This window comes from Coffea arabica, chromosome 9c, assembly GCF_036785885.1.
Source record: "Coffea arabica cultivar ET-39 chromosome 9c, Coffea Arabica ET-39 HiFi, whole genome shotgun sequence".
Taxonomy (NCBI): Eukaryota; Viridiplantae; Streptophyta; class Magnoliopsida; order Gentianales; family Rubiaceae; genus Coffea; species Coffea arabica.
Genome location: NC_092326.1, coordinates 40739600 through 40758692, shown reverse-complemented (window position 1 = coordinate 40758692; position 19093 = coordinate 40739600). Strand labels below are relative to the sequence as shown.

Below are 19093 nucleotides of genomic sequence, written 5' to 3'. Positions count from 1 at the left end.
TTAAAGCTCAGGAGCAGGGCTGGGAAAGCATATTAAGCTTTGTGGAGGACAATATAAATGATTGGCGGCACGGTTGTGGAGGACATCAACTTAGTAAGTGAGATTATGTGGAAGGATTCCTTCCCTCCTCTTTGGTTTATCTAGATTAGCCAAGGATGATGCAGAAGCAATTGCCCCAACTACGTAATACTATATTTTCTTTAAGCTGATATACGAGCTATGTTATCGTTTGCAGCCCAGAAAAAAAAAAAAAAAAAAAAAAAAGTGGACTCTAGTAAATGGTATATCAACAACTCAAATTTGACCAAAGAAGAAAATGGAATCCCAAATGTGAAACTGAGAAGCTGAAAGTACCCTCAAAGTATACTGTAGCAGCGGCTAATACGTTTTTGTTTGACGAGTGAATTGCAACGTTGATCACATCGGATCAATATCTCATCGTTTTGACCCTTTCCACAAAATCTAAGTCGTACACGTGCAAGGCGTTTTTCCTCAAATTATAAGCTTCTTGCCGGTCCACGCAGCTAAAAGAGTCTCGGTATGACATATAAATCTCCGGATTAGGGGTCATAAAATTGTCGTTACAGGTAATGATGGGGATGGATTCAATTTGAAAATTGGGCAAATAAGATTTGATTTGAGGACACAATTTTCAGAGGCTGCCAAAATTTGTTCTTTTTTTCATATATATATTATTGTTTTAGTATCTACATTTATTACGTCAGTATCTGCATCAGTTGTATTATTATCTACACTGTATCAAACAATTGAAATCGGTGATTGTTGAGACTCTAAAACCTAAATCTTGTATGCAATTGGCAGATTTCTTCGTCATGATCTTGAATTCTTGAGGTTTTTAACATTGTTTAATACTAGAAGACAAGGAAACAAAAAATAGGCATACTTTTCTTGTAGAAATAAGTGGTTTTTGGTACCTCCAAATTCATTTTCATCTTCCCTCCAAATAATGGATAATAACAAAGTCGTACCTGCAAAAGGAAAAAAATGAAACACGATAGTAGAATTTACAACAACATAACCACGTTACTGGCCAATTGCAACCTGCTCAAATTTTTTTTAAAAAAAAAAAGGAATTTTTTTCACTAAACTTCGAACGAAAATTCTCAATACAATGCACGAATTTATTCTCAATACTGGCCAATAAGTGTTTTTTTAGCTCATTTGCCCCAAATCCCAATTAATAAGTGTACAATTTAATCCATTTCAATCACAATTGAAACTGTAAAATCAGCTTCAGGGTATGCATACAAATTTCAAAGTACTTATTTGTTTAACACAACCAGTGTAAGAAAACAATTTTTTTTTTGTCTCTCTTTATCTATCATTACGCCTTTCTAAATGCTGCTAGCTCCGAACTTCTACCCAAAAAAAAAAAAAAAAAAAGCAAAGATTTTAATGGTTAAATTTCGTTGTCAAAGACTTGAGATTTTCAAGTCCACCAGTGAAAGTGAGATGAAAAGGGCCTTTCCAATTTAATTTGTCGTGGTGAAATGGGACAGATACTACATTTATATACTTAACTCACATGCATGCTAATTAACCTGAATGTGTATGTGATTTATTAAGTTGAAAACAGATGGAATCTGGAAGAAGGCAACAGAACACAGTTTACATATCGCATAAATTTCGGCTCTAACTTTGTCATTCAATTGCCTTTTTCTTCAAATTAATGGACAATAAAAGAAATACGTACATAATCAACTTTAGAAAATTATTTGCTTTGAACAGTGAAATCTTCTGCTTGTGGTGGAAGAAGCTGAGATAAACCACTGATGATGTGCTTATTATATCTATACTTGTGAAGAAATTGCTATGATATATTCAAGTGCATGGACGGCGCTAGTGATGGGTCAAGAAATAGAAACAAGAAGTTGATGATATATATATATATATATATATATATATATATATTTTCACACAGTTGCAAATTAAGATAATCTACTCTAGTCTCCATCTCAACTTTGTCAGCGAGAAGAAAATATTAAATGCAACAGACATATTATTTTCTTATTTCAATGTGACTGAAAACCTTTACTTTCAGACATCTTTGTAGCAAAGGGCTTTTTTAGTAGATGAATAACAGTTTTGGACGAATGATAATTATGTAAAATTTGAACGTAAAATCCAACTTTTGTACTTGTGCTATATGAATCCAATACGGATAGTGTGTATACTGTCAGTACATGTAAGATTTACTCTTTTATCTTACGCCTAATAATTTCTGCTTAGGCGCGCTACGCCACCACAGAAAAAGCTGTGCAAGATGGACAAAAAAAAAAAAGAAAAAGAAAAAGAAAAAGAGGTAGTAATATAAATCGACTAGGAAGCTCTTTGATGCAGATCAAAATAGCAATGGGGTGAGACTGGAATGACCGTTTTGCAAGACAAGTGGAAAAGTTTAACGAATAAATTGATGGAAATTAATATTTAAGGACTTAATTAATGAACTTCTGGTTGAACTGCACATAGGTCATGCTCTGGTTATGCATCCGTGACCATATCAACTGGGAAACAATCCATACATTACAGACTAGTAAAATCTTTGTTTGCCTGTCTAGTTACGATACTATATACAATGACATACATGATATGAAGTTTGAACGCATTCGTTTTTCCAATGCCGACTTGAATTTCACCTCTAGTCTTCCCTCATGCCTCTCTGCCTCTGGAATAAGTCTGCATGCATGAGTCAACGTAAGATGTTGAGTACAGCAAAATCCCATTTGATAGGACTATGTATTGGCTGTAAATTCAAACCGGAGAAGGGCTGAATAGATCTCGACGCTGACTTTTACTAGTATCAGTCCTATACCTGACGAGTGTTTTTGACAAAAAAAAAAAAAAAAGGACGAGTGGAAAATTAAACCTCAATTTCCTGGTTATACTAGTCTGAAAACAAGCTGGAAGGCCCTCTATTAACTATGTCCTTCTGATTGAGATGGCTTTTTGAATCTTGACTATCCACTTGTAGTTGGAATTCATTAATTTTTTTCTTCTTCCAAAACAGCAACTTATATTTATAAAGATAATCATTACATCATGAGTTTGTACTGAGAAAATGCCTAGACAGGCACATTTTTGCATTATTAATTAAGAACGTGGAGTTTTAATGTAGAAAAAAAAAATTATGCCATGTATAATCTTTGGAATCCTATGCTAACATAGTTTAGGATATATATAATCTTTGGAATGACTTCCAAATTGACTTCTTTTTTTTTTGGTTTGTCTCGATTAGCTTCCACGTAAACTATACAGGATACAGCTGTAAGAAAAAGACATGGCTAAGAAATTGTTTGCATATGGTCGCCCCTCAGTAGTCCTTGTTGATAAATTTTGTCTGCATTTCTGCCATTATCATTTGACTACAGACTATATATGGATCACCAAAACCAACTCCATAAACTCCAAAGCAACGACTCAAACCAACATAAGAATACTTCAGAGCTTTGGATTTAGTTCCAAACATAAAACCTTCCATTGCAAAATATGGAACACTGCCGCCAGCAGAGTACTCCACCATGTCCTGATCAAAATGCAACGCCACCTATCCAGTATCCTTGCGCAGCATGCAAATCTCTCCGCCGTAGATGCCCCGACAATTGTGTCTTGGCCCCTTATTTTCCTTCCTCGGAACCATTGAGGTTCACCATCGTCCACAAAGTTTATGGAGCTAGCAACATTGTCAGAAGGTTGCAGGTATAATGCATGCAGCATGGACAAAGCCTCTTTTTTGTTTTTTTGTTTTTTTACCCTTTTCTTCCTAAATTATGTGGGAATTGGGATGAGATAAATGATGGGCTTAAAGCCCTTAAACCCTATACAACTTAAGTTTGAAGGGGCTGAAATTTTCTGATTTGCATTGTTTTGACTACTTCACATACTGAATTTAGACCACACATAAAATGTCGGAAGTTACCAATTGAAAATCAAAGTCTGCAAGAAGGACGTGTTGATGATATGAAGCCTGAGATATACAAAGGAAAGGAAGATGATATGATGTTCTAATTTGGCATGAAATGAATTGATAAAGAAGGAAAATGTGGGCAGACAATTTTATTCCCTAACTTTGATGCTGTATGATATCTCTTTAACCATCTTCGACTAAACTTTGTTGTCTGATTTACGCACAGCTCCATGCTTGCCACCTTTTTCTTGGATGCATGTACTACTGCAACTTTTGCACATGTTACACTTTGTTGCATGCATCATTTAAACTTAAATTGGTCACGTCTATTACCCTACAATTCAATGTGAGTGATCGGGACTAAGTTGCAAACCTGTATCATTGTGAAATTGAAATATTCGGCCAACGATTGAATAAATCATCATCAATTCTGAATTTTCAGGAACTTCCAGAGCATCAAAGATCAGATGCTATGAATAGCATGGTTTACGAAGCTGCTGCAAGAATCAGGGATCCAGTTTACGGTTGCGCTGGTACAGTGACCCTACTTCAGCAGCAAATTCTGGGGCTTCAAGAAGAGTTGGCGAAAGCGCAGGCCGAGATCCTTAATATGCAATGCCAGATTGCCAATTTAGTCTCGTTAAATTGGATGGAAATGTTTCCGTCGCAAGAGCAAGAACCCATTAATGTCTCGGGGCTGCAGCAAGATATTATCCATATATCGGAAAAACAGCCATGCGATGCCAGGGACACAACTAATTTTTCTTTAGAACAACTTTGTACACATGAGAAACCTATGGGCATATGACTGGTGACCATATATATATCTATATATATATATAGGGCTGAAACTGATCAAAAGTTTGCAACGCCATTCTAATATATTTAGGGTGCCTTTAAACGTTGATGTTTGAATGGCATTGGAAACTTTAATACATATATGTATGCCCGTTGAGTGGTCAGTGGTTCTTTGATTGTTAGAGAATACTGAATACTATTTTTCTCTTAGTTGATGGCAGTAATACAAGGTTTATGACAGAGTAATTTTCTCATTATTGCATTAACGAAACTTGCTACATTATTTTGTTACTGTATTTGCATCTAATAAGCACCAAAAATTACTAGCCTGAACCAGGGGGACTTCATCAATATCAGCAATTATGTAACTGTTCAAGCAGAGGCTGTTCAAGCAATTATCTCCTTCGCCAAAAAAAATTCCTCTCTCTAGTAGAGGCTGTTTCTCTCTCTAAAACAGAGAGCTCTTCTTCCCGGTGTGGGAGCCTCAGACAAATCCAAAAGTTGCCTTTTCTTATTGATTCTTCAACCACACCTGTTAACCGCTGTACTTTGGAGCCTTTATTTCCAGGACCACTCTGTCTTTATGTGTAGAATTTACTACCCAGTAAGCACAAAAAATCCTCGAATCAACACTTGATTCTTCACATAACAACTAATAGGATAGATCCACCGCAAAAAGTTAAAAACAAAAAGGAAGCTGTCGGAGGTGGGCCTTGATGCAGAGAAGGCTTTAACTCTGTCTGAAATCAAGAAGCACCTCTCTCAGTGGAAGATTAACCGACAGAAAGGAAAGTAAATGATTTCTGCTTGTTTCTCTTATATATTAGGGCTTATCTGGGAGTAAATATTTATTTGCTTTTCAAAACCCATAAAAAACAAAAAAGAGTCTCTTTTCCAACCCTTTTGTTGTCTGTTCAGGGGAGTACCTCTGTTTTCCTAGTCTTTTTGCCTGTTTTGCCTTGTTTTTGAAACTGCATTCTGCAAGTGCTGAGGGTAAGGTGGTCAGTATACCTTGTCTCCGCAGTTTTAAAATCTGAACTTTGCATTCATCTATAGTGACTGTACAAGGACCTTTGCAGTGCAACTTATGGCTGACTCACTGTACAGAGCATTCCAAAAATTCGATTTGGGGGAAAAGGAAGTAGAAGCAGTAGATCTAAGTTGGGATGATGTTGAGGTAGGTACGGAGGAGTGTAAACTCAGCTTGGTGGGGAGAATTATAGGCGAAAAAATTGCAAATTTCACTAGAGTAAAGAACTTTACAAACCACGTCTGGGGATATCCTAGGAACATGAGGGTGACGGAGCTGGGCCCAAATGTGTTCCAGTTCAGCTTTGAAGAGGAAAAAGATAAGGAGAAAGCGTTGAATGGTAGACCCTGGGTACTGGACAACCAGCTTCTAGTACTAAAGCCATGGAGTAAGGGAATTGAAAAAGACCCAGAGAGTTTTAATGCGTCACAGATGTGGGTACAGGTGTGGCAACTTCCAATTCATTGGTTATGCAGAGCAGCAGGTTTTAAAATTGGGGAAGTTTTCCAAGCAATGAAGGAGGTGATTATCCCATCAGGGGGTGGGAAAGAAGGAAAACATATGAAAATTTTGGTAGAGGTAGACATATCTCAACCCCTATTAAGAGAACTGCCGGTCAAGCACAATGGGGTGGAGGTATGGGCAGAATTTAAATACGAGAGATGTCCGGATTTTTGCTACAGATGTGGGGTGATTGGACATAGTGATAAATCATGTTCTTTTGAAGAGAAAAATGGAGTCACAATGAGAGATGGTCAATATGAAGCGTGGCTAAAAGTAGAAAATATAATGACTTCTCCCATGCGCATGCCAAGGGGAGAAAGGTTGCCAGATACGGAAGCACAAACAAAAGGTCAAACACGAGGTTTGGTGCTAGTGAATGCGGAACCAGATAAGAGGAAGGCTGAAACGAAAAGGGAAGAGCAAGGAAAACCTCAAAGCAAAAGTGTTAGGGAGCAAGAGCTTGATGAAATAGCAGAGGGAGAAAATAAGGAGGGGAAGTGGGAGAAAAAGAGGGATAGTGTACAAGTAGGGAGTTTAGAGAGGAAGGGAGATGGGTTGGAGGAGGGACAAGGAAAGGAGAACCAGATGAATACCCCTTTGCACACATCTCCTGTAGAGAATGTAGGAGAAACAGAAACTGCAAACATACAGGAAATGTGGATAGATGTAAGTGAAAGTGAGGAAAGGGAAGGGGTAAACAATTGCCCGAGAGCTGAGGATTGTGAGGAAAGTAGTATAGGTGAAAGGAAACAAGAAATAGAACAGGAGAGGGAGCAAAAGGAAAACGTGAAAACTGGGAGACGGCTTAGACACCCTAGAGGGGATGTAAGAGGGAAGGGAGTACCTGTGACAGAGATACCAATGAAATGTGAGCAGCCAAGGTTGAGAGAAAAAAGGAAAAATACACTAAGAGATGAACCTGATGACATGCTGGTTGACTCAGATACAGTGGAACAAGAAAGGACAAAGCTGTTAAAGAAAGAGGTGCAACTCGAAACACTACTGAGGGTGACGGAGGCAATCCCTGAAGGGCCTCCAAGGTGTCAATGAAGGTAGGGGTGTGGAACTGTCGAGGTGCAGGGAGTTCCTTGACAGTTCCCCAACTTAAGGAGGTAATACACCTTCACTCTCCAGGAGTTTTATTTTTGAGTGAAACAAAAAACCAAAAAAAGTTTATGAAAAATGTAAAAAAGAGGTTGAATTTTGACGACAGTGCTGTTGTAGATTCGGTAGGGAAAGCTGGAGGTCTGGCTTTATTTTGGAAACACTGGATTAAAATGATAGAAGTGGAGGTCTCTAGTTTTTACATCACTGCTCGCATGATGGATATGGAGGCCAGATGTGAATGGGCCTTTATTGGAGTATATGCTAGTACGGATGATAAACAGAGACGAAGCCAATGGAGAGAGCTAGAAGGAAAAATGAATCAGTGGGGTGAGAGGTGGATCATAGCAGGAGATTTTAATGATATCTTGACAAATTGGGAGAAATGGGGGGGAAGACAAAGACCAGAGTGGAGCTTCACTGATTTTAAGGGGTTAGTGAATGGAAATGACTTAGTGGATATAGGATATGAAGGAAAGCCTTGAACATGGGTCTCTCATTGGGAGGGAAGGAGATAAGAGAGCGGTTAGATCGTGCATTAGCAAATCAGGAATGGGCAATACAGTTTGAAACAGCAAAGTGTGTTCATATTCAAAATGAGGCATCTGACCATAGTTTGCTTATGATTGACACTATGTCAAAAAAAAAAGGAAAGAAGGGAGAAGGTTTTATTTCGATAAACGATCGGCTCAAAATCACCAAATCCAGGGAGAAATTGATAGAGCATGGGAAAAACCACAACAAGGCTCCAAGATGTTCAGTCTGACCAGAAAGATAAAGAACTGCAAAAAAAATCTAGTAGAATGGGATAAGAAAAATAAGACAAATTTTGGGAAAAAGATAAAGGAGTTGAAGCAAAAGATCCTGGAAGCAAAAGCAGGGAATTATGAGGAGAAGAAGGGGCATATTGCTGAGTTGAAATTGAAGCTAAGTCAGGCGTACAAACAAGAGGAGACATACTGGGCACAAAAAGCAAGGTGCAGGTGGCTGAGAGAGGGAGATAAAAATACAGTCTTCTTCCATGCACGGGTAAAAACTAGGAGGCAAAGAAATAGACTATCATGTTTGCAAAAGGAAGATGGGCAATGGTGTGAGACGGAACAGGAGATAGAGGAGGAAATATGTAATTTTTATAAGGCAGTTTACACATCCTCTCAACCAGATGACTTTGAAGCAGTCACTGAAGGTGTCCCTTGTGCAGTCACATTGGAGATGAATGCAAAACTGATTAAACCAGTGGATGAAAAGGAAGTGAAAGCTGCTTTATTTTCTATGCACCCGGATAAAGCCCCAGGTCCGGATGGTATGTCCCCCTTGTTCTTTCAAAGATACTGGAATACTTGCAAAAATGATATTGTGATGGCTATTCAAAGTTTTCTTGCTAGGGGGTACCTACTAAAAGCTTTAAATGAAACAACAGTGACCTTGATTCCTAAGGTAGAAGCTCCCATTAACCTGTCCCAGTATAGGCCTATATCTTTGTGTAATGTTGTTTATAGAGTCATTGCAAAGGTGTTGGCAAACAGGCTAAAAAGAGTCATTCCAAACTGCATTAGTCCTGCCCAATCTGCTTTTGTCCCAGGTAGGCACATCCTTGATAATGTCATCCTTGCCCATGAACTGATGCATTTTTTGAAAAAATAAGAGAACGGGCAGAAATGGATTTATGACCCTTAAACTTGATCTATCAAAGGCCTATGATAGAGTAGAGTGGCAGTTTCTTGGGAGAATGATGATGAAGATGGGTTTTTGTCCCACTTGGGTAAGATGGATCCTTAACTGTGTCACCACTGCAGCCTATTCTTTTAATGTGAATGGCAAAAAAGTGGGATATGTAAAACCTTCCAGGGGTATTAGGCAAGGAGATCCCCTTTCCTCTTATTTGTTTCTTATTTGTGCTGAGGGGCTATCAAACTTGATGAATCAGAGACTCAACAATAAAGTTGTAACAGGGGTCAAAGTGGGAAAGAACTGCCCAAAATTGTCTCATCTTTTGTTTGCTGATGACTCTCTAGTTTGTTGTAAAGCTAACGTACAGGTAGCAAAACAAATGAAAGAGATGTTTGCAGTTTATGAAAGAGCTTCAGGACAGGCCATTAACTATGAGAAGTCAGCAGTTTTCTTTAGTGCAAACACAAAAAATGAGTTAAGAAAGGAAATCTGTGCGGAACTTGGAAATATGAAGGAGGCGGGCAATGGAAGATATCTAGGACTACCTATGCTAGTAGGGAGATCAAAGCAACAAGTGTTCAGCAATATTAGGCACAAGGTGAAGACAAGCTACAAGGATGGAAAAGGAACCTGCTTAGCCATGCAGGAAAGGAGATTTTGATTAAGTCTGTGGCAATGGCACTTCCCACGTACACCATGTCATGTTTCAAATTTCCAAAAGTGCTATGTAAGGATATCAATAAGATGATAGCAAATTTTTGGTGGGGAGGTGGAGAAAATGAGAGGAAAATACATTGGACTAGTTGGGAAAAAATGTCGCAGGTGAAGGGAAAGGGGGGCTGGGTTTTAGGGATTTGAAAAAGTTCAATGAAGCACTCTTAGCAAAGCAACTGTGGAGAATACTGTCCTGTCCAGATTTGCTTGTAAGCAAGATTATGAGGGCAAAGTACCTAGCACAACCACAGAACTGGGAGAAAGACATTCCTGGAGCAGCTTCGTGGACATGAAAAAGTATTTTTGGAACAAAACAACTGCTGACAAAAGGACTAGGAAAGAGGATATGTGATGGGAGAACTGTTGATATTTGGCAGGATAACTGGTTACAAGGGAGTGAGGAGGGGAGGATTAAAACTAGAAGGGAACCACAGTGCACACTAAGGAAAGTGGATGAGCTGATAGTGGATGGAGCTTGGGACCAGCAAACACTGAACCGGTGGTTCATAGCAGAGGATATCCAAAAGATCAAAGCTATTCCACTCAGTATAACAGGCTGCCAGGACAGGTTGTATTGGAGATACACCAAATCAGGTGTGTTCACGGTAAAATCTGCATATGATGTAGCAATGGAAATAAGGAAGCACCAACAAAAGGAAATGAGGCAAGGAGATAGCGGAAGTACAAGCTATGCTCAACTGAACTCGAAAGTTTGGAAGAATGTGTGGGCATTATAACTGAAACACAAACTGAAGCACTTCATATAGAGGTGCCTATATCATAGCCTGCCAGTGAATGAACAACTACATAAGCGAACAGACAAAGGCAGTCCAATATGTAGTAGCTGTGGGGAAGAGGTGGAAACTCTAGAACACATGTTGTTCTTTTGTAACATTGCTGAAACGACCTGGAAACTTGCACCCATACAATGGGATGGTTTGAAGGATATGAGAGGAAATTTTGTAAGATGGTGGGAAGGGATATTAGGAGCGATAACAAGGGAGCAAGGACAGGAGCATATAGCGCTGACTGTGAATATCTGATAAAGCGGTTATTTGGCGTATTTTACACTGTTATTTTGTCCTAATTTTGGCTATTCACGGTGCTAAAAATTGGAATTTCACTCATATTCGGCATTTGTGTGAATTGTAGGTGGTCGGCATAAAAAATGATCTCGCGAGACAAATTTCCAGCAGACCTTTCATTTCAGAGCGTGGCCACGCCAGAAAATGTCTACGCTACCGAAAAGACGGACCGTGGTCCACGTGAACCCGAAGCACTGGATTAGAATCTTTAAACAAATTGTGGGCCTCCTAACCCTTTGAAGACTTCTCTGGGGCGGCGGCTATAAAGAAAGGAAAAAGCAAGATTCAATAGAGGAGGACTTTTAGCCTTAGTTTTCTTTTTCTACTTTTTGGCAAGATTTGTCAGACATTTTTCTTCTCTTTTGTTTTCTTTCTTTTCTTCCGAAAGGTAGCTTTAGTTTTCTTTTCCCAGATCTGTCAGACACTTTTTCCTTTTTTCTTTCTTCTTTTCGGTAGCAATTAGAATAGGCCAGACGGCTATTTTCCTTTTTGACTTTTATGCTTGCTCTGGACAATTTCGGTTAGCCTTTTGCTTTGTAATTGCGGCTCCAAAACGAAGGCAGGGCCTTCTCTGTTGTTACTGCAATTAATTCCCCTTCCCCAATTCTTCGACGAATAATTGAATGAATTCAATTAAATCACGCGGGATTGACACGATGAGGGGCGACTAATTTTCTCCTCTACCCAAAGGTTGACGCGAAGGTGCAGTCCATAATATCTGTGAGATCTAATCGAATCTTCATTATTTCTTTCAATTTATTGCTATTTGTGCGTTTCCTGAATTAATTGTTCATGGGTATTTTATTAATTGAATATCAACGGCCGGGTATTTGATTTAATTTAGTAGTCTACTGCCACGTTAATTGAATAGAATCCGTAATTGTTCATTTAGTTAACACCCCGTGGCAACCACCATAATTGGTTTTATGATGGGAAAACGCAAGATCTAATTTAAATAAACCCTCTTAGCGTGTTTATTGGTTAGGGTTGGGTTATTCTACCTTTAATGCAATTGGGTAATTAAATTTCTACGATCGTATCTAGGGTTGTTATCTGGTTAGAGAAGCAGTCAATGGTCGTACATTGACTGTCGAAAAAGTAAGGAAGAACTGGTTGTCAGACCTTGTTGATAACTATAACCAATCTAGTGATAAATGGATGAAATATTTGTGCATCGATGAGCATTTAATTGGACCGTGCCTGAGCAGTTGATCTTTTGGGTAGAACTTTTATTAATTGCTATTTTTAGTAAATTGTGTTTTGTGAGTTAGTTTTGAATTTTGTTTGTTTTATTTTTATTTTTATTTTCCTCCCCTCAAAAATCCCCCATACTCTGAACTCTAGAAGAAACGAATTATTCCCAGTCCCTGTAGATTCGACCCTACTCACCGCTATATACAAAATTTGTAATTTTTTTGAGTAGATATTTATTATTGCATAGGTTCGACACCTGTCAATATCCTATGGCAAATATGGAAGGCACGGAACAGGACAGCTTTTGATGCATATGACACAGACCCAAGGAAAACAATGCAGAAAGCTGTGGGCGAGTGGAATGAGTATATAGAAGCGCAACAAGATATAACAGGAGAGTTCATTCAACAAACAATAAACTCAAACAGAAGTAAGAAATGGAGGCCACCATCAAGAGGTATGATAAAACTAAATACTGATGCTGCATTTTCACAAAATTTGGAGAGAACAGGCATAGGTGTTGTGGCCAGAAATGCTGAAGGAGAGCTGATGAAAGTTTGGGCAAGAGCTGAACTAAAACGTAGTGAGCCACAGGTGGAGGAAGCAGCAGCAATTAGGATGGGAATGCAAATAGCCTGGAAAGCAAACTGGAGGGCAATTGAGCTCCAATCAGACTGCAAAGAGGTGGTGGACATGATAAACAAGAAAAAAAAAAAGCAGCAAAACAACATCGTGATCATCTTGGAGGATATAGCAAATATGAGATGTTTGTTTGAACAATGTACTTTCTCTTTTGTGCATAGAGATGGGAATAGATGTGCACATAGTGTAGCAAAATTTGCTGTAAAGCTAACAACAAATGTTGAATGGGATGTATGTTTTCCCATGTGGCTCCAAGAGGAAGCCCAAAATGACTTCAGAGGAAGCGAATCTGATGTACCTAAGTCTTGTAATATCAAGTTTACAAAATGAAATGAATTTATGATGTTTCGACAAAAAAAAAAAACTGTTCAAGCTGTATTTGTGGGTACTAAAGTTTCAACCTAGATTAAGAATATCATTATTTCTCATTTGGTTATGATTAATGGAACTCATGTTGGGGTCTCATCTTTCATTTTACCTAATAATGCAACCATGGTAAAAAAAAAAAAAATGCTCATCATTTCAACGAGTATCACCAACTCAGCAATTGGCATACCCACCCCACCCTCCAAAAAAAAAATTCTTACAAAATCACATAACAAAGTCCTTCAATTGGCGGACGCCCAGGTATAATTCGGAGTGGATTGAACCACCACCGGATCAAACGAGTGCACACAGCTGCCTGAATTTTTTTTTAAGCAAACTACTTAAATGTGGCATTTTGGTGGGAGGCAAGGGTTCACCCCACCAAGTTAGATGGTGGCTACCAGCCCAAAGGCCGGTGGTTTTTTACCTCACATTCATAACATCTATAAAAAAAAAAAAAAAAAAAGTGCTACTCCTTTAATTTTTCAAGTAACTTCCAAAAATAATTGCAAGCCAAATGGGCGGTGAGTATTCAGTTTGGACCTAGATCCATTGCATCGACCCAAATGGCCTGTGGTTTGCTGACCTTTCTTGATTTCACAAGCACTGGGCTCCTTTGGCTGTTAGCTAGGCTTGGGAAGTCAAGCACACTCGCTGTACAAGATGTCCAAAATTTTGATCTATAATCAATGGGCTCTGTCGCACTTTTGTCCCTTTTGAAGTTTCCAAAGATTCATACAGAAAATTGGCAAAGTCCAGTGACCCAGTTGCATCAATAGAACCATTGCAATTTTTTAGATTCCAATTTATATCAACCTTTATTATGTCGAGTGACTTTTATTTTCTCAAAAAAAAAAAAATTTTTTTTGTTTTTTGGTTTGGCTTTGAGCTCTTAGGCGGCCTAGCACATGGATCAGCAAGATACTAATTTCATGCACGCAATTTTCACACCCAAAAAAAAATAAATAAAAAAATACACCGGCCTGCATTGTAAAGCAAGCACTATGTTTCCAGAAGAAATTGGAAATTGAGGCACTCGTAGTTGACTTAAATCTGAAATTTTATTCCACCTTAGGGCGATTGACGTTTTTCTGAATTTCTTTGTTGAGTTCCTTGAAATCTATAACACCATATAATGGTGTTGTATACATCTCTATGTTTTTCACACCATAATGTGTGTAAGCGCGCGCGTATTTCATGAATAGAAAAAGCAAAATAAATCTGGTTTCATAACTTCAGTTATTCCAATAATCATCCTGAAATATGACAGTGTTTTCAAATTTAAAAGACGAGTTTGATTATAAAGATATAGTACATAGCTTAACTATACGACCTAATAATGAGGTAACCCCAACCCCTGAATTATTAAAAAACTCGTATAAATACAATAATATGAGTTTTCGTCGACATGATAAGCTAATATGTAATTACACTTCACATAAATACTAATTTATGCACATATATTCGAATGTTGCGGGCCCATCTCATTGTCAAGCAACTGATAAGAATAGTTCACTATTGATTTTAGCATCGAAGCGTCGCTGCAATATTTGCAGGACTAAAATGATAAATCTATGAAATTTGTTTCATGAAAGCTTTTAATATGAAAGTTGAAAGTACAATCAAATATCCTGAGGAATCTGGGGACTACTATAGCAACTCTCCCATTTTTCAGCCCTGTATCTTGAGACCTTTGGCTTTTGCTTGTCATTATCATTTGGTCGCCACGCAAACGAGTGACTGCTGGTCTGGCCACAGGGTCGTCGGAATAATATGCTTCATCTTTTGGCTGCATCTCAAATAGTCATTCCATGGAGAATAGTCGGCACCAGACTATGTTATTTTGGAGGGCAAACTTGAATACGTGTCATTCTTTAACAAATATTGGGAAAAACAAGGGACCTAAAATGAAAAAAAAAAGAAAAAAAAAGAGAGAGAGATTGAAAAGAAGATTATATTCTAGATTGAAAATGGTCTGTGCTGCCATGCCCATAATTTCATAACGTCAGAAAATTAAGCAAATGATGATTGATCTATAGTTCTTTCCTTGTATATATCTATATTTTTAAGGAATTTGGTGTTTCAGTTGTTCTAGAAATGGTTGCATGAAAAGATCAACTATTGTAGCTAACGACAAATGATGAGGTTTTTATTCATTTCATAAAATTTTCAAGCTTTAATTATCTTTCATCGTGATATGTGGAAACCTAATATACATTAGTTGTATTATTATCTACACTGTACCAAACAATTGAAATTGGTGATTGTTGAGATGCTCGAACCTAAATCTTGTATGAAATTGGCAGATTTCTTGGTCATGTTCTTGAATTCTTGAGGTTTTTAACATTCTTTAATACTACTAGAAGACAAGGAAACAAAAAATAGGCATACTTTCTTGTAGAAATAAGTGGTTTTTGGTATCTCCAAATTCATTCTCGTCTTCTTCTCTCCAAATAATGGATAATAACAAAGTCATACCTGCAAAAGGAATAAAATGAAACACGACAGTAGAATTTACGACAACATAACCACGTTTCTGGCCAATTACAACCTGCTCAAAAAAAAAAAAAAAAAAAAAAAAAAGAAGCTAGTACAAGCTTTTATTTTAAGCAAATCAAATTGAGATATCAAATCCCAATTAGTAAGTGTTTTTTAGCTCATTTGCCCCAAATCCCAATTAATAAGTGTACAATTTAATCCATTTCAATCACAATTGAAACTCCAAAATCAGCTTCAAGGTATGCATACAAATTTCAAAGTACTTATTTGTTTAACACAACCGGTATAAGAAAACAAATTTTCATTTTTTTTCCCTCTCTTTATCTATCATTAGCCTTTCTAAATGCTGCTAGCTCTGAACTTCTACCAAAAAAAAAAGAAAAAGAAAAGACTTTAATGGTTAAATTTCGTTGTCAAAGACTTGAGATTTTCAAGTCCACCAGTGAAAGTGAGATGAAAATGGCCTTTTCAATTTAATTTGTCGTGGTGAAATGGGACAGATACTACAGTCATATACTTAACTCACATGCATGCTAATTAACCTGAATGTGTATGTGATTTATTAAGTTGAAAACAGATGGAATCTGGAAGAAGGCAACAGAACACGTACAGTTTACATATCGCATAAATTTCGGCTCTAACTTTGTCATTCAATTGCCTTTTTCTTCAAATTAATGGACACAATCAACTTTAGAAAATTGTTTTTTGCTTTGAACAGTGAAATCTGCTGCCTGTGCTAGAAGAAGTAGAGATAAACCACTGATGATGTACTAGGAATCGTTGAATATGTGCTTATTATATCTATACTTGTACTGCGAATCGTTGAAGACATTGCTCTGATATTTTCAAGTGCATGGACTGCGCCATTGATGGGTCAAGAAATAGAAACAAGAAGTTGATGAGATATATTTATATATTTTTTTTTCACACACTTGGCAAATTTAGCTTACTAAGATAGTCCACTCTAGTCTCTATCTCAACTCTGTCAGCGAGAAGAAAATATTAAATGCAACAGACATATTCTTTTCTCAGATCAACGCGCCTGAAAACCTTCTTAATTTTCAGACATCTTTGTAGCAAAAGACTTTTTTAGTAGATGAATAACAGTTCTGAATGAATGATAATTATGTAAAATTTGAACACAAAATCCAATAAATTTTTGTACATGCGCTATATGAATCCAGCACTGACAGTGTGTATACTGCGTGTGCATGCAAGAAAAAGCTGTGCAAGATGGACAAAAAAAAGAAGAAGAAAAAAAGAGGTAGTAATATAGATCGACTTGGAAGCTTTTTGATGCAGATCAAAACAGCAATGGGGTGACTGGAATGACCATTTTGCAAGACAAGTGGAAAAGTTTAAGGAATAAGTTGATGGAAATTAATATTTAAGGACTTAGCTAATGGACTTTCTGGTTGACCTGCACATAGGTCATGCTCTGGTCATGCATCCGTCATCATATCAACCGGGAAACAATCCATATATTATAGACTGAATATTTAAGGACTTAACTAATGGACTTTTGGTTGAACTGCACATAGGTCATGCACTGGTCATGCATCCGTGATCATATCAACCGGGAAACAATCCATATATTATAGACTGGTTTGAGACTCTGTCTAATTACGATACTATATACAATGACATACATGATATGAAGTATTAATGCATTCGTTTTTCCAATTCCCTGTGCCTTTCTCAAGAGATGACTTAAAAAATTAATTACTACACACCAGAGATATATACTTTGATGGAAATTTAGTAAGAGTCTTGAATTTCACCTCTAGTCTTCCCTCATGCCTCTCTGCCTCTGGAATAAGTTTGTGTTTTAAAACTCAGACCGGACCAGTTGGTCGAACAGGGAATCAGCCAAGTGTCCGGTCCGAGTTTTGCTAAACAATCGGGTAAGTAAAAATTCGGTCAAAAACTGGATTTGATCGGGTTTGACCAAAAAAATCCGAATTTTTCGGTTCAATCAAGCATTTAAAAAAAAAAACTCAAATTTTTTCAATATTATGTTTTGACCCCTAGATTGTTAAAAATTATTAATATACCTCAAATATTTCATACTTTATCAATGTTGTCTTAATGTTTGGTGTTATTTTTTAATTAAATCCATAATTTCAATTCTAAACTTGTTAATGCTCATTAAATAATATAAATTATTATTTGATTGTTCTAATTTCTTTGTATTTTCTTGTTAAATATATTTGAAACATCAAATATATATGAATATATCTTTATTAATATTAACATGTTATTAGGTATTTTAAATATAATATTTTAATTTTTAAATAATTTTTATCTATGACGCCATCCGGTTCAACTCCGATCAAATCCGGTTGAACCCATTGACTCCTGACCCCTAAATTTGACCGAGTCGATATTCGATCCGATTCTGAAAACATAGGAATAAGTCTACATGAGTCAACGTAAGATGTATTTGTATACAGCAAAATCCCATTTGATAGGAGTATGTATTGGCTGTAAATTCAAACCGGAGCTGGGTTGAATAGATCTCGACACTGACTTTTACTAATATTATTCCTATACCTGACGAGTGGAAATTTACTGACCTCAATTTCCTGGTTGTACTAGCTAGTCTGAAAACAACAGGATATTCCTTTTGACCATGTCCTGATGAATGAGATGGCTTTTTGAATCTTGACTATCCGCTTGTAGTTGGAATTCATTAATTTTTTTTTTCTTCAAAAACAGCAACTTATATTTATAAAGATAATCATTACATCATGAGTTTGTACTGAGAAAATGCCTAGACGGACACATTTTTATATTAGTAATTAAAGTTAAGGTATAACGAGTAAATTATTGTACCTAAAATTGCAAAAATGGTAATTCCCAGGAAATATTTGGTGAGGCACACTGGCCTGCTTAAGTACCAATTTCCTAGACAGAATCACCTATATATGCACTTAATTGCACAATAACTCACTACAAATATACCTACAAATATAGCTACTAAATAGACAATAAAATAGAACACCAGAATTTAACGAGGTTCGGCTAATTTGCCTACGTCCTCGGACACTACCGACAATTTAATATTTCACTAGAAGAAATATTACAAAGAGAGAGAAGAAAGCAAGTTATTGGCTCTTGCTTGGTGTACTTGAATTGGTTTGTTTGAGAGTTATTTATAGTTCTCAAACAACCTCTCAAATGTTAAACTTAACCGATGTGGGATTTAGAAACTTAGGCCAAAGAATTCAAAGTCCTGAATTTTGGCTTGAAAAAAGTCATCAATTGAGGCTTGGCTTTGAATTCAACAAATCTCCACCTTGGCATAATTTCTAATCCCACCAAAAATACAAATTTTTTTCCCTCAAATTCGGTGGTGTCTTCAAATGCGTTGTCAAGCGCCAATCTTCAAGTTGTGCACAACATTTATCAAATTCAAACAATGTTGGAATTTGATAGTTGTCACAACCTTCGTAAGCATATCAGCAGGATTCTCCTTGGTCTGAATCTTTTGAAGTAGTATCGTACTATCTTCCAAAATCTTCCTCACAAAATGATACCGTACGTCGATATGCTTCGTCC

General features: G+C 37.1%; 3 protein-coding genes across 3 annotated transcripts; all 3 read left to right on the top strand.

The window, feature by feature from the left end:
• Positions 1 to 3507: 3507 nt before the first annotated feature.
• On the top strand, positions 3508 to 4733 carry LOC113709049 (LOB domain-containing protein 1-like). Its single transcript, XM_027231800.1, has 2 exons — positions 3508 to 3717; positions 4368 to 4733. The coding sequence occupies exons 1-2, from the start codon at positions 3508 to 3510 to the stop codon at positions 4731 to 4733; spliced, it is 576 nt and encodes a 191-aa protein (XP_027087601.1).
• Positions 4734 to 7303: 2570 nt separating this feature from the next.
• LOC140014244 (uncharacterized) lies at positions 7304 to 7846 on the top strand. The gene has a single exon (XM_072064683.1). The coding sequence runs from the start codon at positions 7304 to 7306 to the stop codon at positions 7844 to 7846; it is 543 nt and encodes a 180-aa protein (XP_071920784.1).
• A 2828-nt stretch (positions 7847 to 10674) lies between these two features.
• LOC113709052 (uncharacterized) lies at positions 10675 to 12997 on the top strand. The gene is made up of 2 exons (XM_027231802.1): positions 10675 to 10777; positions 12273 to 12997. Exons 1-2 carry the CDS (start codon positions 10675 to 10677, stop codon positions 12995 to 12997), a joined length of 828 nt encoding a protein of 275 aa, XP_027087603.1.
• The last annotated feature ends 6096 nt before the right edge of the window (positions 12998 to 19093 follow it).